General features: G+C 41.6%; 1 protein-coding gene across 12 annotated transcripts in view; it reads left to right on the forward strand.

Annotated features, from left to right (window-relative positions):
• Nucleotides 1-20,588, forward strand: part of CAMK2B (calcium/calmodulin dependent protein kinase II beta) — a 3,372,251-nt gene that overhangs the window by 2,929,309 nt on the left and 422,354 nt on the right. For all 12 annotated transcript variants that reach the window (XM_044084245.1, XM_044084244.1, XM_044084249.1 and 9 more), the window contains one exon: nt 14,084-14,159. In XM_044084245.1, coding sequence (XP_043940180.1) covers nt 14,084-14,159 — 76 coding nt within the window. The remainder of the gene's footprint in view (nt 1-14,083; nt 14,160-20,588) is intronic.

Below are 20,588 nucleotides of genomic sequence, written 5' to 3' on the forward strand. Positions count from 1 at the left end.
CCACCATACGTCTGCCAAACTATGAGTTTGGTTCTCCAGAAATGGATTCTCATTGCCATTCACAGTAACATTGCAATAATTCTGTCCCATATTGCCATAATTCTTTCCTGTGCCATCTCTGGAAATGCACATATACGCACCTGGATAAGAGATTGCTGTAGGCAGTTTCTCAACTTTGCTTATGACTGGAAAATGCTGGGTTTCATCTTTGCATTTATCTTCGGTTTTGTTGAAGAATAACTTTAACAGACACGTCAGATTACCTTCAGCTTGCATCAATGGGACTGTCGCTAGTTGCTGTTTACCTTCAGCACAAGAAACACAGTTCTTACGATGTGCCTCTCGGGTACTATATCTAACCCAAGATAACCATTCGTTACGGTGTACGAATCCCATCTCAAGTAACAATTGTTCTTCTTCTGTGAAGGCAAAATCTGCTTTACTTGTAGCATTTTTAAGGCTTTGCACTTTAAGTTGGAGGGTCCCCAAAGGATCAGTTCCAGTTGGAAGGGATACTCCGATTTCATAAACTCCTGAATCACTTTCTTGTGGTGACACGATGGTTATAGTAATCACTTCAGTACCTTGGAAATGCGCAATTTTTATTCTTTGTTGCCTGCCTTTATCTTTCTCTGGTATCACTGCACCACTTGTTTCCCATCCATTCACATCTGTTGACCACCAAACATTTGACCAGGACGCACAGTCTCTATTGCACAAATATTTTGCACGAGTCAGGAAATCATTATTGTTCCATTTAGCACAGTCCAAAATTCCTTCACAAAGTTTTACCTTGAACACAGTAGTAACACCTGTTTGCGCCTGCAGCACCACCATTCCTTTTTCTCTCACAACTGTTCCTTCTCGTATGGACATATTTACTTTCGCCACCAAAATCATCATCACATAACAGTTCAAGTACCAGTTGAACATGGCCATCCTTCCTTTGTAGTCAGACTTTGCGTTCAGGGGTCCGGTGGAGTCTGACCAACATCAATGGTAGAAGGAAAAGTCTTTAAGTTTTTTACAGTGGGTGATATGAATCCACGAAGTCCTCCCTGCGATCTTTACAGCCGTAGGTGTCGAGATAAGTACTTGATATGGCCCTTCCCACCTGGGGGATGACCAGTTCTTTCTCTTCACAATTCGGATCCACACCCAGTCCCCCGGGTGCCACGCTTAACGAGGTTTCACTTCTGGAATCTGCAAAGGAGTCATTGGTTACAAGAGACTTGACATTTAGCAGCTTCTTCATATAATCCACCAGATCCTCACCCCCCCTCACGTTCCGCTGGCAGAAATCCTTGCCACTGCGGGACGCAATATGGTCTCCCAAACAAAAGTTCAAATGGTGTAAGTCCTTTGTAGGAGGGTGAGATTCGCATGTACAGGAGTGCCAATGGAAGGCACGCAGTCCAGGATCTATGCGTTTCTGCCATCAGTTTGCGGAGCTTACTTTTTAGGATATCATTGTGTCTCTCCACCAGTCCAGCTGACTGCGGATGGTAAGCACAATGGTACTTGAGATCAATTTGAAACACTTGACCCAACTTCTGAACAATCTGGTTAACAAAATGAGACCCATTATCACTGTAAATGCATCTTGGTAAATCAAATCGGGGAATTATTTCTGTAGCTAAAAGCTTAGCTACTGTGTGTGCATCAGGATGCTTTACTGGAAAAGCTTCTACCCACTTAGAAAAAGCATCAATTATGACTAGACAAAACTTTTTTCCCTCTGAGGGTGTCAACTCAATAAAGTCCATACAGAGTGTGTGGAATGGATATGGAGGGGTAGGGAATGCCTGCTGAGATTTTTTAACTCCCCCCTGAGCATGATACTTTGCACATAATAAACAAGATAAACAGAATTGCTTTGCATAAGTTGAAAATCCTTTACACCAAAACACCTTATACACTATTTGAACCATTGTCTGTACTCCTACATGGGCAGGTCCATGGCTAACCAATGCAGCATACCTAAAAAGGTTTGAGGGTAATACCATTTTGCCATCTGATGCCCTATACAACCCATCCTGTTGAGTAATACCATATTTCACCCAACGACATTTTTCCTTCTGTGTTGTCAATCTTTGCATTACTTTTAGTGTCTCTAAGTCTAAGAGGTGTCCGGGCTCTAAATCATTGTCATGTAAAAGCAAATAATTTTCTTGATATCAGCAAGGGCATTTCCCCTGGAGACAGGATCTTTTCTGTTAGTATGTGCGGAACATTTACATATCACTATCTGGAGTGGTAATTGCACTGCATCTAACAACTGTAAAATTAAATCTCTGTGATTTATTGGTTTGCCTGTCGCAGTAACCATTCCTCTATTCTTCCATTGTTGGGCGAAAACATGCACAGTGGAGAAAGCATACTGACTATCTGTATAAATTGTCACTTTTTTACCCTCCCCTAAGGTACAGGCTCGAGTCAAAGCCACTAACTCAGCTGCTTGGGCAGAATAAATATTTGACAATCCTTTTGCTTCCAAAACTTCAGTTTCTGTGGTGACAGCATACCCTACTAGTGTTTTTCCTACAGTGTCTTTCTTTGCTGATCCATCTACAAACAAAACAAGATCAGAATCTACCAACGGAATATCCGTTAAATCTGGTCGGGGAAGTACTTTTGTTATGAATGCTCTCTAAACAAACGTGTGGAGTACCTTCTTCTGGAGTCAGTAAAAGTGTCACCGGATTAAGAGTAGTACATCTTTCTATGGTCATATGTGGCTGTGTTAGCAGCACTGTCATACATGACAAATGTCGACTAGGAGATAAAAAGGTTATCTTATCTTGCAAAAGTATAGTAGCTACTGAATGTGGAACTCACAATTTTAATGGGTGAAACAAAACTAATGATGCTGAGGCTTGCACTGCCATGGCGGCTGCCACTACAGCTTGAACACAATGCGGCAATGCCCTTGCAACAGGATCTAATCTGGAGGAATAAAAGCTATCAGTCTCTGTTTATCCCCATGTACTTGTACCAGAACCGAAGTCATATATCCTCCCTTACAGTCAACCATTTATACAAACTGCTTAGAATAGTTTGGAAAACCCAAAACAGAGGATCCTGCTATCAATTGCTTAATTCTATTAAATGCTTGTATTGCCTTATCTGTCCACTGTATATTACTTTTAGCTGCCATGGGAGTGTCATAGATCAGTGCGGTCAATGGCCCTACTTCTTCAGCATAATTAGGAATCCAACTTCTACAAAAATTAGTCACACCTAAAAACGACATCATCTCCTGCTTAGTCGTAGGCATAGGTGCTTCAAGAATTGCTTGTTTTCTTTTATTTTCCAATTGTCTGCCTTCCTGCGAGATTAAATAACCCAAGTACTTTACTTGTGCTTTCCACAATTGTAACTTCTCTTTATTTACTTTATGTCCTTGCTCAGCTAAAAAACTAAGAAGGGCTAGGGTATCCTTTTTACAACTTTCCTGGTTGGGTGAGGCCAATAAAATATCATCTACATACAACAGGACCTGGCTTCCCTCTGGGGGAACAAACTGAGCTAAATTCGCAGCCATTTCTTGTGCGAATATTGTCGGACTCTCACAATAACCCTGTGGTAATCTGGTGTATGTGTATCTTTTACCTTGGAAAGTGAATGCAAACCAAAATCTACTCTCCTTGTGTAGTGGTATGGAGAAAAAGGCATTGCTTATATCTATGACAGAAAAATATCTGTGCTGAGGTAGTAAATCATTAAGTAATGTATAGGGGTCAGGGACCACCAGTGCTCTTGGGATCACAGCTGAATTAACTGCTTGTAAATCCTGAACCAACCTCCATGATCCATCCGGTTTCTTTACAGGAAACAACGGAGTATTGCAGGGTGAATCTGGGCATTCAACAAGAATTCCTACCTATTTTAGCTGTTCAATAACTGGCTTAATTCCTTCCTCCGCTTGTTTACTTAGTGGATATTGGTGCTTACGAGGTCTAAAACCTGACTTTGCAGTTATACAAACTTCACCTGCTGTTTTCATTAATCCTACATCTCCTTTACCTTTTGACCATAAATCTACAGGCAAGGCACTTAATGCACTATCTTCCTCTTGAGTTAGGAGGATTTGTCATGCCATTTCTGTTTTGTCATCCCTGAGGTGCACACTTGGTCGTGCCCAAGTCACCCAATTTAATCTTTGTACCTGGATCTGTTGATCTTTCAACTGACTTTCAGACATTGTGTTCCAAATCGTTACCTTTTTCGCCAAGTCTACCCAATGTGTCCCCACTGCTTTAGTAACTGAAACATGCGGTCTATAACTTGAGCAATATAAAGAACTCATTTCCTTAGTCAAAGTACAGGTTACTACTGTATCCCAAAACATATCATTCAAAATTATCCTTGCACACTTGTGCTTAAAGAATTCTTTTTCAAATTCTTTATCCGGACCAGGGGCCTTATAGAACATTGTACAATGTAAGTGCGCCGCAACCTGCGGTGACCCGCTCCTAGATTTACTTAGAGCTAGATTGATCAACTCTGTATCAACCCTCCCCGGGCCGTCTGAAATCAAGTCTAGGCTATACCAGTAAAACAAGTCTTGTACTCCCTGTACTACTAAGCCATCCGCTAACCTTTTTGCCTCAATACCCTTAGGTGTGGGAATTGCCGCTATTCCAAACACATGCATCAAATCTCTTCCTAGCAAATTAACTGGACAAACTTTTGATATAATTACCCTACACCTAACAGTTTGGTTTGTTTGCGGATCTGTGAACAGTAGAGGATGAGACAGTGGTTCCTTATAAATTTTCCCGTTTGCCGCTTTTACAAGGACAAACTCATCTGTTTCGCAGTTCGGAGGCAGAACTGCTGGACCCAAAAGTGTACGCGATGCACCTGAATTACATAAAAACTCCACTTTCTGTCCCTCAACCAAAAACTCTATCATGGGTTTCTGATCTAGATGCATAGCAATACCCAAATTTGCCAGGTTTATGACTTCACAGTCACAATCCCGCCCTTCCATTAGTGTGTTCTGACATTCATCATAGAGAGTGTCTGCCTCTTCACTATCCCCATAATGAAGCTGGCGCCTTTCTTTACTATCATATAGTCATGCGGAGCCCTTGTTCGTAAGCTGTGGGGGATGTTGCCACTCTTCACAGTCGGCAGCGAAGTGCCCACGTCTACTGCATTTAAAACATTCTCTACGTTTTAACCTTTCCCTATAGGCTGAATGTCCACCCGGTTCATTTAACGTGTCCCATTGCGGGCCCCCACGTTTTTTTATGCCACCACGGCGCCCTTGCCCCCTTTGGTCCTGTACTAAGAATATACCACCATCATCCCCTACTGCCAACACTTGTACTTTCTTTTTCTTTTTTAGATTAAAATGTCGCTCAGCATGTCGTGCATATTCAAACAAAGGTTGCAGTCTACATGTTCTGTGATCTACCATGTGCTTAGTAATAAAACTACTTATCGGAGCCTTACAACCTTTAAGGAAAGCATTTTTCAATTGCTGTTCATACGGACGATCATTCGTCTGATCCTGTGGAATTATCATTCCACAATGGTTATTGAACACTTCTGTCAGTCTTACAATATAATGATCTACAGATTCATCATCATTTTGGAGGCACTGATTTATTACTGTCCAATCTGCTCTTGGACGCCACTTATCAGAAATTCTCTTTAACAGATCAGTGACTCGCGTGTCTAACACCCCAGAATTATGCTTTAATGTAGTACTGTCATCTGCCTTACATGTCCAAGTACCACAAACTAAGTGCCAATCTGGATCTAAGATTTGTTGCACTACTTGTTCTACTTCTAAACCATTTAGATGATAACTTAAATGCATACCAACTATGTCCTCAGAAAACTTTTGAAAATTAACCTTGGGGTGAGGAATACCATCCGTAGCTCGTTTTATATCCTCTCTAGCCCTGGGACGATAAACTAAAATAGTTGGTTCTTGTCCAACATCTCCTGCTTGTGGGTTTGCAACTTGTATTAAGGGAAGAGCTTCTGAATGGTCAGAAAGTTTAATAGCCCAACGTCCTTGCCCTGCTGGTCCTGACCTTAACTGCATAGGTTGGTCTACCTGTTGCAAAGCAACTTTAGGTACTACGGGAATTTGTGGGTAAATTGGAGGGTCACAACATTTCCTTGAGCAGCTAATAACCCACCCTGCTGTACAGATCCCACATCTTCAGACTGATATTGAGGAGGTTCCCCCGGTATGGCAGCAGCAATTTCACCATACGGTGGGGCGGTTGCCTGCTTTTGTACTGCACAAACTGTGTGCTCATCCTCCTTATCTAAAAATAAAGCTACTTTTCCACTTGGCACCAGTGATCCCTTTTGATTTATTTTATCTTTTTCCTGACACTGTTTTTCTTTTATAGCTCATTTATTTGCTTCTTCTAACCATTTTTGTGCTTGGGGAAATCCCAATTGTCTTTGCTTTTTAGTTCTAGTTCCTGCATCTCTTTTCAAATCTCTAACCAATTTTGCACAGGCATTCTTATTCAGTGTACCATCAAAACCATATTTCAACTTCCATTTTCTCAAAAATTTAACATTATTTTTGTTTAAACTTTTCATATACTTAGCATCAACATTTAAACAGGCATCACTCTCACACTTGCAGCAACAAAATAACAGGTAATCCTAACAAAATAACAAGTAATCCTAACAAAAATAATCTTAATTATTCCTACCCACCCTTAACCAAAAATAAAACCCTTGTCGACAAGGTTAACTTAAATTAAAAGAAAATAAAGGTATTTTTCATCCTACCTGAACCAGATGAGACCCCGTTTCCCCTTTTGTTTCGGAAACCGTCCCTCAGATAGGGATCAAAGAGCAGCCGGCCTCTTTCCAACGACAAATCAGTTGGAGGACTTTCCATCGAGGGAATCTTAAGATAAGAAACCCTCGCCTGCGCAGGTTTTTCGGTCTCTCTGTCGGTCTGATCCGTATCTTCGTAGTGGTTTCCGGTCCGAAGGACCAAAATGTCAGAAGAAAAAATTCAAGCGAGTCACATCTGCCTCAGGTGATGAAAATTTCCTTTAACTGCTAACCAGATTACAGCAACATGTTGGCCAAGATGATCTCAATCTGATCAGCTTGTTTACTGACATCAACTTTTATACTTTCCTGTTACTAGCCAAAATAGCTTTTGTTACATTTCTGACAGTTGGCTATGAAAAACATATAGGATCACAGTTTACCTCAGAAAAGAATGCTTTACCTCAAAACCACAGCTAGTGTAGAATGTTTACCTCAAAACCACAGTTAGTGTAGAACGTTTACCTCAAAACCACAGTTAGTACAGAATACTTAGTTCAACAGTGGTAGCTGGAATTTTCCGCAGCCTGCCTCAGTAAATTAACTCTTATTCAGTATAGAAAACAGATGTTATTCAAGTTCATAAGCAAACTACATCTATCATAGATAAAGCCCATCTTTAATAAACATGGTTCAATGACCTTTTTTTACCAACACTTCAGCAAATAACGTATTCATTTTGCTAGATGGGAGAAAGAGACAAATAACAGTATGTTTTAAAACTTTTCTCTTAACAATGAAACCATACTGCTGATCACTAATCATCATTTCCCTTCTTAACCTAGCTTCCACTACTTTTTCCCATAACTTCATGCTGTGGCTGATCAATTTTAATCCCTCTGTAGTTACTACAGCTCTGCACATCACCCTTATTCTTAAAAATCGGTACCAAAACACTTTTTCTCCATTCCTCAGGCATCCTTTCACTTTCCAAGATTTCATTAAACAATCTGGTCAGAAACTCCACTGCCATTTCACCTAACCACCTCCATGCTTCCACAGGTATGTCATCTGGACCAACAGCCTTTCCATTCTTCATCCTCTTCATAGCTATCCTTACTTCCTCCTTGCTAATTCATTGCAGTTCATGATTCACTATCCCTACATCATCCAACTTTCTCTCCCTCATTCTCTTCATTCATCAACCCCTCAAAGTACTCTTTCCATCTGCTCAACACACTCTCCTCGCTTGTGAGTATGTTTCCCTCATTATCCTTTATCACCTTTACCTGCTGCACATCTTTCCTAGCTCAGTCCCTCTGTCTAGCCAATCGGTACAGGTCCTTTTCTTCCTCCTTAGTGTCCAACCTTTCATATAACTCTTCATATGCCTTATCCTTAGCCTTTGCCACCTCTCTCTTTGCCATGCATCTCATCTCCTTATACTCCTGCTACTTTCTTCATTTCTCTGACAATCTCACTTCTTCTCTGCCAACCTCTTTCTCTGTATACACTCCTGTACTTCCTAATTCCACCACCATGTCTCCTTGTCGTCCTTACTCTGTCCAGATGTCATACCAAGCACCTTTCTAGCCGTCTACCTTACTAGATCTGCTGTAGTTACCTAGCTATTTGGTAACTCTTCACTGCCACCCAGTGCCTGTCTTAACTCTACCTCACAATTGCCCTTTTTCAATTTCCACCATTTGATCCTTGGTGCTGCCCTTACACTCCTCCTCCTCTTCTTGATCACCAACATCATCCTACAAACCACCATCCTATGCTGCCTAACTACACTTTCCCCAGTCACCACTTTACAGTCTCTGATCTTCTTCAAACTGGCCCTCCTACATAAGATATAATCCACCTATGTGCATCTTCCTCCACTCTTGTATGTCACCCTGTGCTCCTCTCTCTTGCATATCTACTGAAAGCATATCTTTTTTATTGAAATATTTCAGTCTGAGTTCTCATTTCTGTTCATTAGATTGAGCAATGTAGTATGCACCCGTCCCGTGGGTTGTACATTGCACTTTTGAATATGCATTTCACTGCAAAGCTGTAGCTGTGTATAATTGCAAAGTTTCATTGCACAACTAGGTCCTATTACATACTTGTTGCATATTTTTATTTGGATATGTATTGCTTCCTTTTGTCACTGAGTATTACTCACAGTTGTGCAGGGCTTGAGCAGAAGTACAGTACAGTGCATCTCTGTGAATTCTATCTTATATGCAGTCTGCAAAGCAAACAGTGTAGAAAGAGCTTGCGTTTTAAGCATGATTTAGTAGGAAAAGCATTATGGTAACGAAGTGCAAAACTAGGTATTCAGATGATATGCAAAGTAACAGAAAGACTTGTCATGAAATTAATCAGGGCATAGAGAACTTCCAAACACTAGATCCAGCTCAGTTTGGATTTGCCAAGGGCAGGTTATGCTTACTCAACCTGGTGGATTTTTTGAAAAGGTCACCAAAGTAATGGATGAAGGTAAAACTGTATACACTGCATACCTTGATCTGGCCAAAACGTTTGACACAATTCCTCTACACGGACATAGTAGAAAAGCTAAATAAACTGGGAATGCACTCCTATGTTACCCACAAGATTGCCAATTGGCTCACCGACAGAATGCAGATAATCAAAATAGGGGAAGTTACCTCCACAAAGAAACCACTTACTAGTGTAGTCCCTCAGGATTCTGTGCTAGGACCTCTCCTGTTTGGCATTTACTTTTCTGGATTAAAAGCCAATAGCAAAAGGCTCAGTCTGACTAATTTTGCAAATGACTGTAAACTAGGAGGTGTCACTAAATCCCAATATTACATAGCCTTCCTGCAGGAAGGTTGGTCTCAAATAAATAACTAGCATTAAAATCATGGCCTGAAACTAAATGCCAAAAAATGCATTATTGTGTCTTTTGGAAAGTCATCTACCCTAGGGAGCTACCACATTGACGATACACCCCTAAGAGTTGACCCAGTTGTTCAGGATTTTGGAACTTTTATGGACAGTGACCTAACTTTTGACCAACGTGTCTTTTGTAAGAAAGCCCTTCTGTACTGCACAACCTATAAACAAAAGGACTGTCTCTCGATCTGGAATGGCATTCTCCCCGTTTACATATCCCTCATTATGCCAGTCATTGAATAAAATGCCCCCTTTGGCATGTATCTGTCCAGGTACATGCAACTGCAGCACCCACAGAGATACCCTACTAAAAGAAGACAAGACCTAAAGAACATGTCCACATGGACTGACTCAGTCTTGTCACTATACTCAGCATCCTACGGACTGCTAAGAAGTGACCTGTATCTGGCATAGAAGGCATCCTCAGACCCCATTACTGATGGATTTACTGCACAACAGTAAGTCAGATAGCATCAGAAATACTCAGTCTAGAGATTTAAACCTCTTCTGCAACATCAACAGAACAGTTTGGTGGAACAGGTATGTTTTGCAAATGATACCACTACTATGGAAAAGACTTCCCATCCACATAAAACAAAGTTCATCCCTGTCCATTTTCAAGCGCAGCTTAGATCTGTGGATGGGAAACAGACAATTTGCCCCAGGACTGCATACTACAAATAGATAGATGCAGCTCCTAAATGCTTTTTCCCCATGCATGAGTCTCCTTAAATTATCTATCGGAGGATCCCAGTTATTTTCATTAGGGGTGATATATAATTATTGACCATGGGATGGGTTAGGCCATCCTATAGCTAAATGGATTATTTCTAGCATAAAAAAGAAAATTGGCTAGGCTTAAAATGACCTGCAAGGGCAGTTAGCCTAGTGCTTACCTATGAATCTGTAATAGACATACTGTAAAGTTTGGTAATTGGATCACAGACACATTGTATGATCTGGATACTTGAAAGTTTGAACTGTGCAGTACACTGTAATAACTCACATGCAGGACTTGGGTGTGTAGGGCAAAATATTTGATATCACTATTTCAACATATTCATCATTAAGAATATTTAAAAGCCAGAATACAGGAATAGATGAATTAGAATATTTGTACTTCTGTAAGCAGTTGTTCACAAATGATGTAACTGTTTAATATAATGTACAGAACAAATTGAGGTTTGGTAAACTCAAGTCCATAAATAATAGCAACAATGTGCACCATAGTGCAGACCTACCTTGGCCCTTTGAAGATCTTGGAGACCACCAAGGATTGGATAGTAGTAAGTAATATATAATATAAATATTGAATGCATTGTGTATGATCCAGTGACTAGCATTGCTACCTCATAGCAAGATGTTGTTTGGCTTAGTTCTCTGCTGGGGTACCTTCTTTGCAGAGTATGCATGCCCTGTCTGCATCTGCATAGGTTTTCACATGGTGCACCGGTCTCCTTTCACCTCCCGAAGACACACACAAGATGAATTGGTGCTCTTTAAATTGCCCTGTAGATAGGTGTGTGTGTGTGTGTGTGTGTGTGTGTGTGTGTGTGTGTGTGTTGTGTATGATTGAGTGAACGTATGTTTTCTGCTGTAGACTGGTACCTGTTCATAATGGATTTTAGAGCCTTTCGCTTATTAGCTGCCTGGAAGGGCTGCAACATACCCACACCTTGTAAAGAATAACATGAGTTTATCATAAGATGGGTGGATGAATGATCCTAGGGCAGTTGTGAAAAGAAAGATAGAAGCTCTTAAGACAGACTGTAAGATTGTTTGGCTGTCCCCATCTGTAATAGAGGTGGCCTCTAAAATGTTTATAGGTCCCCACTAGGATTCCAGAGATATTTGGTGTTCAGGAGGTCTAGCCAGTGGAAGACAATACTGTATTTACTCAATAATGTAAGAGAAAGGACAGTAAAGAGGGTGGTTCCCTTTGACCTAGGTTTCTAGTGAACCAGGATGGTGTGCAGGTGTTAAGTAGTACCAAGATGTGTAGAGCACAAACATTTCTAACTAAAATTAGTCTTTTGGTGTGGGCTCTTTATGTACTGCTGTAACCTCCTAGGTATTACCGTGGGCACAGGTGGGTAGGGACCTTTTTACTAATGTGCTGGACTAAGACGAAGAAGGCACTAAATATTGAAATGAAGACATACAGTGCTGTTGGGCAGCATTTGATGACAATGCAGACCTCCCAGGAGTAGACTACAGAACGTGAACACAAAGGAATTTTTTTTAAGTAAGTGACAGACTGACACTGTCCATTCTACTTACTACTCTACTGTTTAATAATCCACCATTAGTCATATTTATTAAGTGCATGTATTAAAATTCTCCTTCAGATAGTTTTGTACTAGGAGTCATAGCTTATGAAACCATAAAATTACTTCTTCATTTTCCCTTCATTTCTGTACTTCTGTTATAAATAGTTACTTGCGCTTTCTTATTGTTAATATTAAGAATATATCTAGTTTTACATGGTATTGTTTTACTGAAGCACACAGGGCCCATTACCAAAATAAGGTGTGCTGCATGAGAGTTGTTCTTCTGACACCATTCTGCTATAAAGACTCATTGAACAATTATCTTTATGTATATTTTGCACCTATGCCTTCTGGATTCCTCAACTACACAATGTGCATGTCTTCATTAAGATATTCTTGCAAAAACTGATTCTGGAAATGTAGTGTAGAATGGAGAGAACTCTGTGAAAGCAGACTTTTTTTTCTTTTATAATGGGCCTAGGCATTTCAGCAATTACTTGTGGACAGCACTATCCACGGTGGTGCAGCAGTAGCATTGTTGCCTCACAGCAAGAGGTTCTCCCATTCGATTATTTGCTGGAGTGCGGGGAGTGCCTTCTGTGTGGAGTCTGCATGTCCTCCCCGTGATAGAGTGGCGTTCCAAAAGACATGCGTGAATGGGCAGGCCTTCGTTGAAGGTTGGGCGCCGAGCTGGCAACTCGGCACCGTAAAAATCTACTGCCAATCATTAGCGGACTGCTGTTCAGCTGTGGCGACCCCTAACCGGGAAAAGCCGAAAGACGAACAACAACTTGGGGACAGCACTAGGAAGAGGCCCTAGCAGTATAATCACATCATACCAAAACTTGCTTTATTTCTTTTGCATCATTCAGATAACTATGATAAATTACAGAAAATGTAACCGTCAACAAACAAGTTCATAAATACAAGCAGAACAGCAAAGTTACATGCAGAGGTTAGCATTAACACTTAGTGTTTTAGGTCTCAGGCTTAGTTCTTGACTGGGATTCTTTCTTTGCAAAGTTCATATGCCCTTTCAGTGTTTGTGAGAGTTTTTGCCACATGTGACTGTATATATGTTCTGAGATGAACTATGTCCTTTTCAGGTTTGGTCTGCATGTCTTGTGCCCATTGCCTGCAGGGGTAAGCTGAGGTTGTTCTGTAGCCCAAAATAGCACGAGGGAATGAATGAATGTAGGGATATCTGTGTAGAACAGCAGTTTTTTGTGGTGAAAAGGAATTTGAGCATATTTAGAAGCCATCGACTTTTTTCTACCAGTGTTAAGCATTTCAAGCATAGTCTACAGACAGTTTTGCTGCCACCACTAGTTAGTCTGTTGCAGTATTCTTTTCAGGCAGTGTTAATTCTAATGTTTTTGTAGAGCGACAGCACCCCTTCCCATATTGGGGCTTGATCCCCACACCCCAGTCGCTAAATTTACTAACTCTGAAGTTGCAACAGCTCTGTGAAAAGGATATTTATTACATTATTTACTTTTTATTTGATTTTCTGAAAGGCTTCATTAAACCCAAAAGTCAACCTTTTCTGAAAGTACAGTTTAGTGATCTGCTTATTACTTGGGTCCCTTGGATTCTACTTTGCTGGAATTACCTTTTATGAGACAGACCCAGGCCTAGAAGGTGATATTTTATTTTAGCAGGAAGTATCATTGCTACGCTCTGTAGCATTTCATTGTGCTACTTTCTTTTTGTTATTTTAAGGGGATTAGTGCCCCCATTTAACTCCCATCCTAAAAACATATGTTTTATTGATATGCTATGCAGAAAATGTGGGGGTTAAGGGATGAGGTGGTAGACCCCATTGCAAAGCATAATAAGAAGTAAGATTATTAGACTCTGTCTCACTAATGTGATGCTCTTATACTTAATTAGAATTCCTAAAATACATTTGTGCAACTTAAGTTTGACACCAGACAGGATAGACTAATACCACCTAGTATTTCATTGTCATCGTAGAGGGAGACATTAGACTGGAACACTGTAGTCATGGGGAGTGCTTTTCATATGCCTTTCAGGTGCTGAGAGCCCCTGTCTATTCCACTGTGTTGAACGATAGGGTATTGAAATTTATTGGTGCAGAAAATTGACGTAACTTATGGTTTTCTGTTTCCCATCAGCTCGAAAGCAAGAAATAATCAAGATAACAGAGCAGCTGATTGAGGCAGTGAACAATGGAGATTATGATGCATATGCGTGAGTATTCTGCTATCTTTTTGCCCTCTTATTCATCTGCATTTAGCCACCATATTGTTGATGTTGCTGGAAATTACATTTCTGTAGGAGCAATGTTTATGTATCCACTGATGACTTAAAAGCTAAATGTTATGATATTATGTTGTCCTATCTTGCCTTCATTCTTACTGGTTGGGTTCAGACTCTATCCTCTGCTCCGACTCGGCCACATACTATAGCTCGGAGTCTTTTACTTGTCTCATGACTGAACACCTATCCCATCATGCAGTGTGTGATTCTCCAGATCTCATTTGCCGCTTAACAAGATCGGATGCTCTTCTCCGTGGCCATGGCTAAGTTTTTGAAAAACTTATATGTCTTGTATTTTTGCTAACTGTTTTTGTCTACACGTAGTTATAGATCTTTTATGTAGATGGTTTATTTCTGCTGTTGTCGTGTGTGCTGTTTAATCTTTCACTACCATGATTGTTGCTTAGTTTGCCCTCATTTTAGTCACAAGGCCTATTTTCTTCATTTCTATGCCATTGAAAAACAGTGTAGACCATTTACGTAGTGTGTATTTTCTTTGTCAGTGATTCTTGGCTTGTTTGAGTTAGAGAGCGAAGTGCCCGCTTAAGTTAGAGGGTTTAACTAAATTTTTTTCCCTTTGCATGTTTGTCTAGTTTTCCCTTATTTAATAGCAGTGCTAGAACCGTTTAAGTTAGAGGGCTTAGCACCCGTTTAACTTAGAGGGCTGAGCTGTATATATATATATATATATATATATATATATATATATATATATATATATATATATATATATGGTTTACTATCAATTTGTCGACTGGAACACAGTCGAATAGTCATGTTGTCGAAATGTCGGTTCGCACATTGACTAAAGTAAATGTTGAACCAAATATCCAAAAATGTCGATATCGACATTTTTGAACAAGAAGCAGACTCCCAGACTGTCTGCCTGTCAAAGTTGCCACACAACACTACATGTTTGCAGGGGGTGCAAGCCACTCTGCACCCCCCACCCCCCCCCTACTTATATATACAAACTCCGAGATCGCACTACAGTGAGGGTAAGGGTACATTTCCCAATCCCCACTACAGTGCGATCTGGCTTGGAATGTTGGAATTCACAACAGCAAATGCTGTATTGCATTCGCTGATGTAAGTTCCAACATTTCTTGTGTCGATGTTTTGAGTCGACATACAGCTCTCTCGACATTTTGTAAATCGCACAAGTTGCGATCTACAAATTGATAGTAAACCTATATATATATATATATATATATATATATATATATATATATATATATTCAAATAGATGTGCTGTGTGCTTATATTATTATAGTGTGCTATTAGGCTATATATATTACGTGCGTTTGTTTTTTTTCTACTTATAGTATTACTTATAGTTAGTGCCTTACATTTATAGTGTTTATAGTTTGTGGTTCCTTCTCATGATGTCTAAGGAAAGTAGAGAGAAAGAACCAAAGCCATCTGGCTTTAAAAAGTGTCAGAATTGCTCACAAAAAAATGTCTCTAACTGATGGTCATCATGTGTGTGTTTATTGTTTAGGGGCCATTCACCTGCAGGAGTCATGTACTTTTTGCCATTCTCTCAGTTCCCGTGTTTTGCAGGAAAGAAAAAACAAGTTAATAGTCAGAGGGCTTCTAAAAACTTTTCTGAAGCTTTAGAAAGTCAGAGTACCTCCTCTAAACCTAAGTCCGCTTCTTCAAGAAGTGACAAACCTTCAAAGAGACCATCTTCCTCTTCCTCCTCATCTGCTCATTCAGAACCACCTCAGAAAGTATTAAAAAGTTTGGACAAATCAATCTCTTTGGCTCCACAGGACTCGGAACTGAGAGAGATCATTGAATTGGACAAGTCAAGTCCTTCGGTTCCACAGCTTTTGGAGCCGGTCCACTGAGTTAATACCGGTCTCCTCTACCTTAAGATCTCCCATATTGGAGAGATCTCGCTCCCCTACCCTTTCCTCCAGGTCCTCTAGAAGCTTATCAGATGATGATGCGAATAGGGGGGTGAGCAGACTTCTGACGTCGCCAGCATTGGCTAAATTATTTTCAGCTCTGACCCAACTGGTTATGAAGCCAACTAAGACTCTTTCATCCAAGACGATTCCTCCTCCGAGCCAAGCTGGATCTTTGGACCCGGAGTGCCAGGTACCGTTTGATGTAGAATCTTCGGTTCCAAGACCCATTGAGGAGATTTCAGAACCATTGTCTGCTACGACACCCTCAGTGCCTTCCAAGGTGTCTAGGAGGCAAAGCTCTCCGGTCGGTTCTGGGGGGGACTGTCGGACACGAGTCTCCTCGGTTCCGAGCTTACCTCTCAGGGCTTTGGCACGGGTGAGCTTGGTTCCTACATCGGGCTCATAGATGGTCTCTTTGGAACCGGGAATTCTTTCTATTTCTTGGAATGGGAGCCATCCTCGGAGCTGGGGGGACCTGCTTTCAAGCTGATGAGGAGTGTGCTGTCCCCTGCTACAGCTCTAGACAATGGTACTGGTAGTCTTCCCCCTAAGGCACCGGCGTCTGTCTTGACACCGTCCCATCCTCAGGACAGCAGAGATTCAGGGCCTCAGGTAGCCCCTTTGGGAGTCCCACTCTTCCGAGACCTCCCAAGAATACCCTTCTGAGGAGGTTCTTCAGAGGAAAACATGCAAGAGGAAGCATCTGGACTCATTAGACGAGTCAATCACCTCAGACACTGACCTTGAGGAGTCAGAAGGATCCCCATGAAGATATCTCCTTTGCAGATATATTAGAAATCCTGAAACACAGAGGCGGCTGGAAGCCCATTAAACCCGTCTGATGAGGAGTCAGTGTACCTAAAGGCATTTGGATATCAACCTTCAGCTTCCTGGGTGTCTCCACCTTTTGATGAACTAATAGGATTGGTTAGTCGAAAGCCATGGGAGTCACCAGACACTATGGAACCAGTCCCTAGGAGACCAAATAAATTTATAATAGTTGCAGCAGAAAAGGATTTTCTTACTAAAGGTGTCCCTGTAGATGCTATGGTGGTGGCAGCAGCCACCAAGAAGGAGCTCTCTGAAATGTCCTCATCTGTTCATTCGCTGAACAAGGAGTCTCGAACAATGGACAGATATGGGAAACGTATTTTCTCATCAGCGGCTTTTACCCTTCGATCACTGAACTACCTTACGCACTTCATTAGGTTACAAAGAGATCTCCTGAAGGAATTAGGAGATGCTCTCCAAGGTTTACTAGCTGCAGGGGTTTCAGACAAAGTGATGTCTCGGCTATCCACCTTAAATGCCATAGTTAACTCCTCCATGAGGCTGATTTCCTATGCAGCGGATGGCGCGAGCAGGGCAGCTGGTTCAGGAATTTCCCTAAGGAGATGCTCCTGGATGTGCTTGTGTAATTTTGCGGAACCTTTTAAGTCTACCTTTGTCAACGCCTCTTTCAATGGTTCCTCACTCTTTCGACCAAAAGTCAGACACACTCACCAGATGTAAACGGGAAGGAAAAACTCCTTCTGCCACTGGAGTTCATTTTTCCTTCCCTCCCGACCCTATCCTAAAGGTCAGAAGGGCAGGAAAATGTGGTTCAAGAAATCCCAGTTTTTCAGGATGCACAAGGTGAGTCCTTCCCCAGGGACAGTGGGGGAGGCAATAATGGTAGATGCTGTCCACAAGGCAGAGGGGGTCCGCAAAATCAGGGTGACAGTGATTACTTTTGTGGCCGACCTTTCCATGGCCCCTGAAAGGAGGCCCATCTGTCCTACTCTGGAGGCAGTCAGGGGGCGATTGTCTTTGTACCCAGAAGACTGGCGAGATATCACAAAAGACAAGTGGGTACAAAGTATAAGATCCAGAGGTTATTCCGTTCCCTTTTACCTTCCCATCCCACATCTCCGAAGGATCCTGGATGTCCCACCCAGTCTAAGGGAACAGGCAACTATGCAGATTCAAATGTTGCTAAACAAAAGTCATCCAAGAAGTCCCCACAGACCAAGTAGGATTCGGAACTTACTCAAGATTCTTTTTAGTGCCAAAAACAACAGAGAACTGGAGACCCATATTGGATCTCGGCAAACTAATCAAATCCGTAAAGAAGTCCAAGTTCCGAATGGTGACACTGCAGTCAGTTTTTCCCTTTTTTAGGGAAAGATGATTGGATGTGCTCAGTAGACCTCCAAGATGCGTACTACCAGATAAAAATGGACAGAGCATCACGGAGTCACTTACGCTTCTGGCTGGAAGCCAGTCATTATCAGTTTTGAGCTCTGCCCTTTGGTCTCACTACAGCCCCCAGAGTGTTCACCAAATGCATGGCAGTAGTCACGGCTCACTTGAGATGGCTAGGAATCCAGGTGTTTGCGTATTTAGACTGGCTCCTAACTGCCACCACCAAGCATCTACTACAACAGTCAAGAGACCAAACCATACAAATTTGTTCTCAATTAGGGATAACAATAAACTTAGGGAAATCTGCCTTGTTAGCATATTACTTTTATAGGAGCAGAATTAGACACCGTCTCCATGATGGCAAAATTACCTGCAGAAAGAGTTTTGGTACTCAGACAACAAATTTCCGATTTCCTGCCAAAGACAAAAGTAACAGTGAAAACAGTCCTGAAAGTACTAGGAACGATGTCATCAATGATAACCCTAGTTCCGTTAACCAGGATGCACATGAGAATTCTTCAGTGACTTCTCTTTTCTCAGTGGCCCTTACAAGAACTTCCCATGTCCCACCAAATCAGAATTAGAGTCCTGCAAGAAGGATCTAAGATGGTGGCTCCTCTCCAGTCATGTAACATTAGGTCGACCCTTTACTCCACAACAACCTCTGGCAACAGTGACCACGGATGCCTCCCAGATAGGGTGGGAGGGGCATTTTCTGGGGAGGATGGTCCAAGGCACATGGCAGGAACACGAGACCCATTTGCATATCATTGTTCTAGAGATGAGAGCAGTGCTGTTGGCCTTCCAAGCAGTTCAGGACTCTCTTCCACTAGGAACAATTGCAATTCAGTCAGACAATATGTCAGTGGTTTGGTACATAAACAAGCAAGGAAGAACCAAGTCTTACCCCCCTTTGCCAAGAGGCACTTAGAGTATGGCAATGGGCAATCTCTTCCCAACATTTTCTGATAGTAACGCGCATCCCGGGGAAGTACCAATGTGATAGACAGGCTGAGCGGAGCAATTTTTATGCCTCACGAGTGGTCTCTAAAGAAAGAGATAGCAGAAAGGATATTCCGGAAATGGGGCCAGCCTTGCTGCGACCTATTTGCCACTCCCATGAATGCCAAATGCAGCAGCTGTTTTGCCCTAATCCCCCCTCTGGGGGAGTCACCCAGGGATGCTGTTGTTCATGATTGGTCCTCAAGACTACTGTATGCATTTCCTCCATTTCCCCTAATACCACAAGTCATTCAGAAACCCTACTCATTGGAAAGCAGGATGATTCTCATCACTCCATACTGGCCTTGTCAGATTTGGTTCCCTTTCCTCCGGCCACATCTTTAGGAGGAACCATGGACTCTGGACCTAGTTCCAGACCTTCTGACTTGTATGTCGGGAACCCTCCACCCCTCCCTCCAAACCCTCAATTTGACAGCATGGCTGCTTTAGTTCCCATCTTAGTCAGGCTTCACAATTTTATGCCAGTAGTTAAACACATCCTGGTATCCTCGCACAAAGCTACAACTAGGAAGCTATATTCTAAAAATGGAAAAGGTTCTACTCTGGGCTCAGAGTAAAAACATTGATCCCTTTTCTGCTCCAATCACTTATATTCTTGAGTTCCTGTCGGAGCTTTTTCAACAAGGTTCAGTGGCAGCTACTATCAAGGTGCAATTAGCTGCAATCTCAAATTTTCATATAGGTGACGAAACTTCTAACTTGATGTCACACAGATTATGTATAGCCTTTTTAAAGGGTACCTGCTTATTAAGACCCCCCTTTAAAGAACCACTCTCACCATGGGACTTGAATTTTGTTCTAACATACTTGACCTTGCCCCCTTTTGAACCCTCATCTTGTGACCTCAAATTTCTGTCTTGGAAAACAATTTTCTTAGTTGCTATTACCTCTGCAAGAAGAGTTTCAGAATTCCAAGCTTTATCAATCAGACCTCCTTATTTAATCTTCCAAAATGATAGGGTATCTCTCCAGCGACATGAAATAATCGACAATTGAAACCGTCAACAACTGGAATCACACACTTTAACTTTACCGACAACCCGAAAGCACTTTTAAATGGAATGCTACCTTGGGCCGAGTACTAACATTGGTCAAGATGGGGGTGAAACACCAGTAATGTAGACGTACAAATCACGCCCCCATCTTGACCCATGTTAGTACTCGGCCCAAGGTAGCATTCCATTTAAAAGTGCGGGTGTGAATACCAGCGGTTTCAATTTCGATTATTTCGTTCGCT

This window comes from Protopterus annectens, chromosome 9.part0 (assembly GCF_019279795.1).
Source record: "Protopterus annectens isolate FY-2018-M chromosome 9.part0, PAN1.0, whole genome shotgun sequence".
In the NCBI taxonomy this organism is placed as follows: domain Eukaryota; kingdom Metazoa; phylum Chordata; order Ceratodontiformes; family Protopteridae; genus Protopterus; species Protopterus annectens.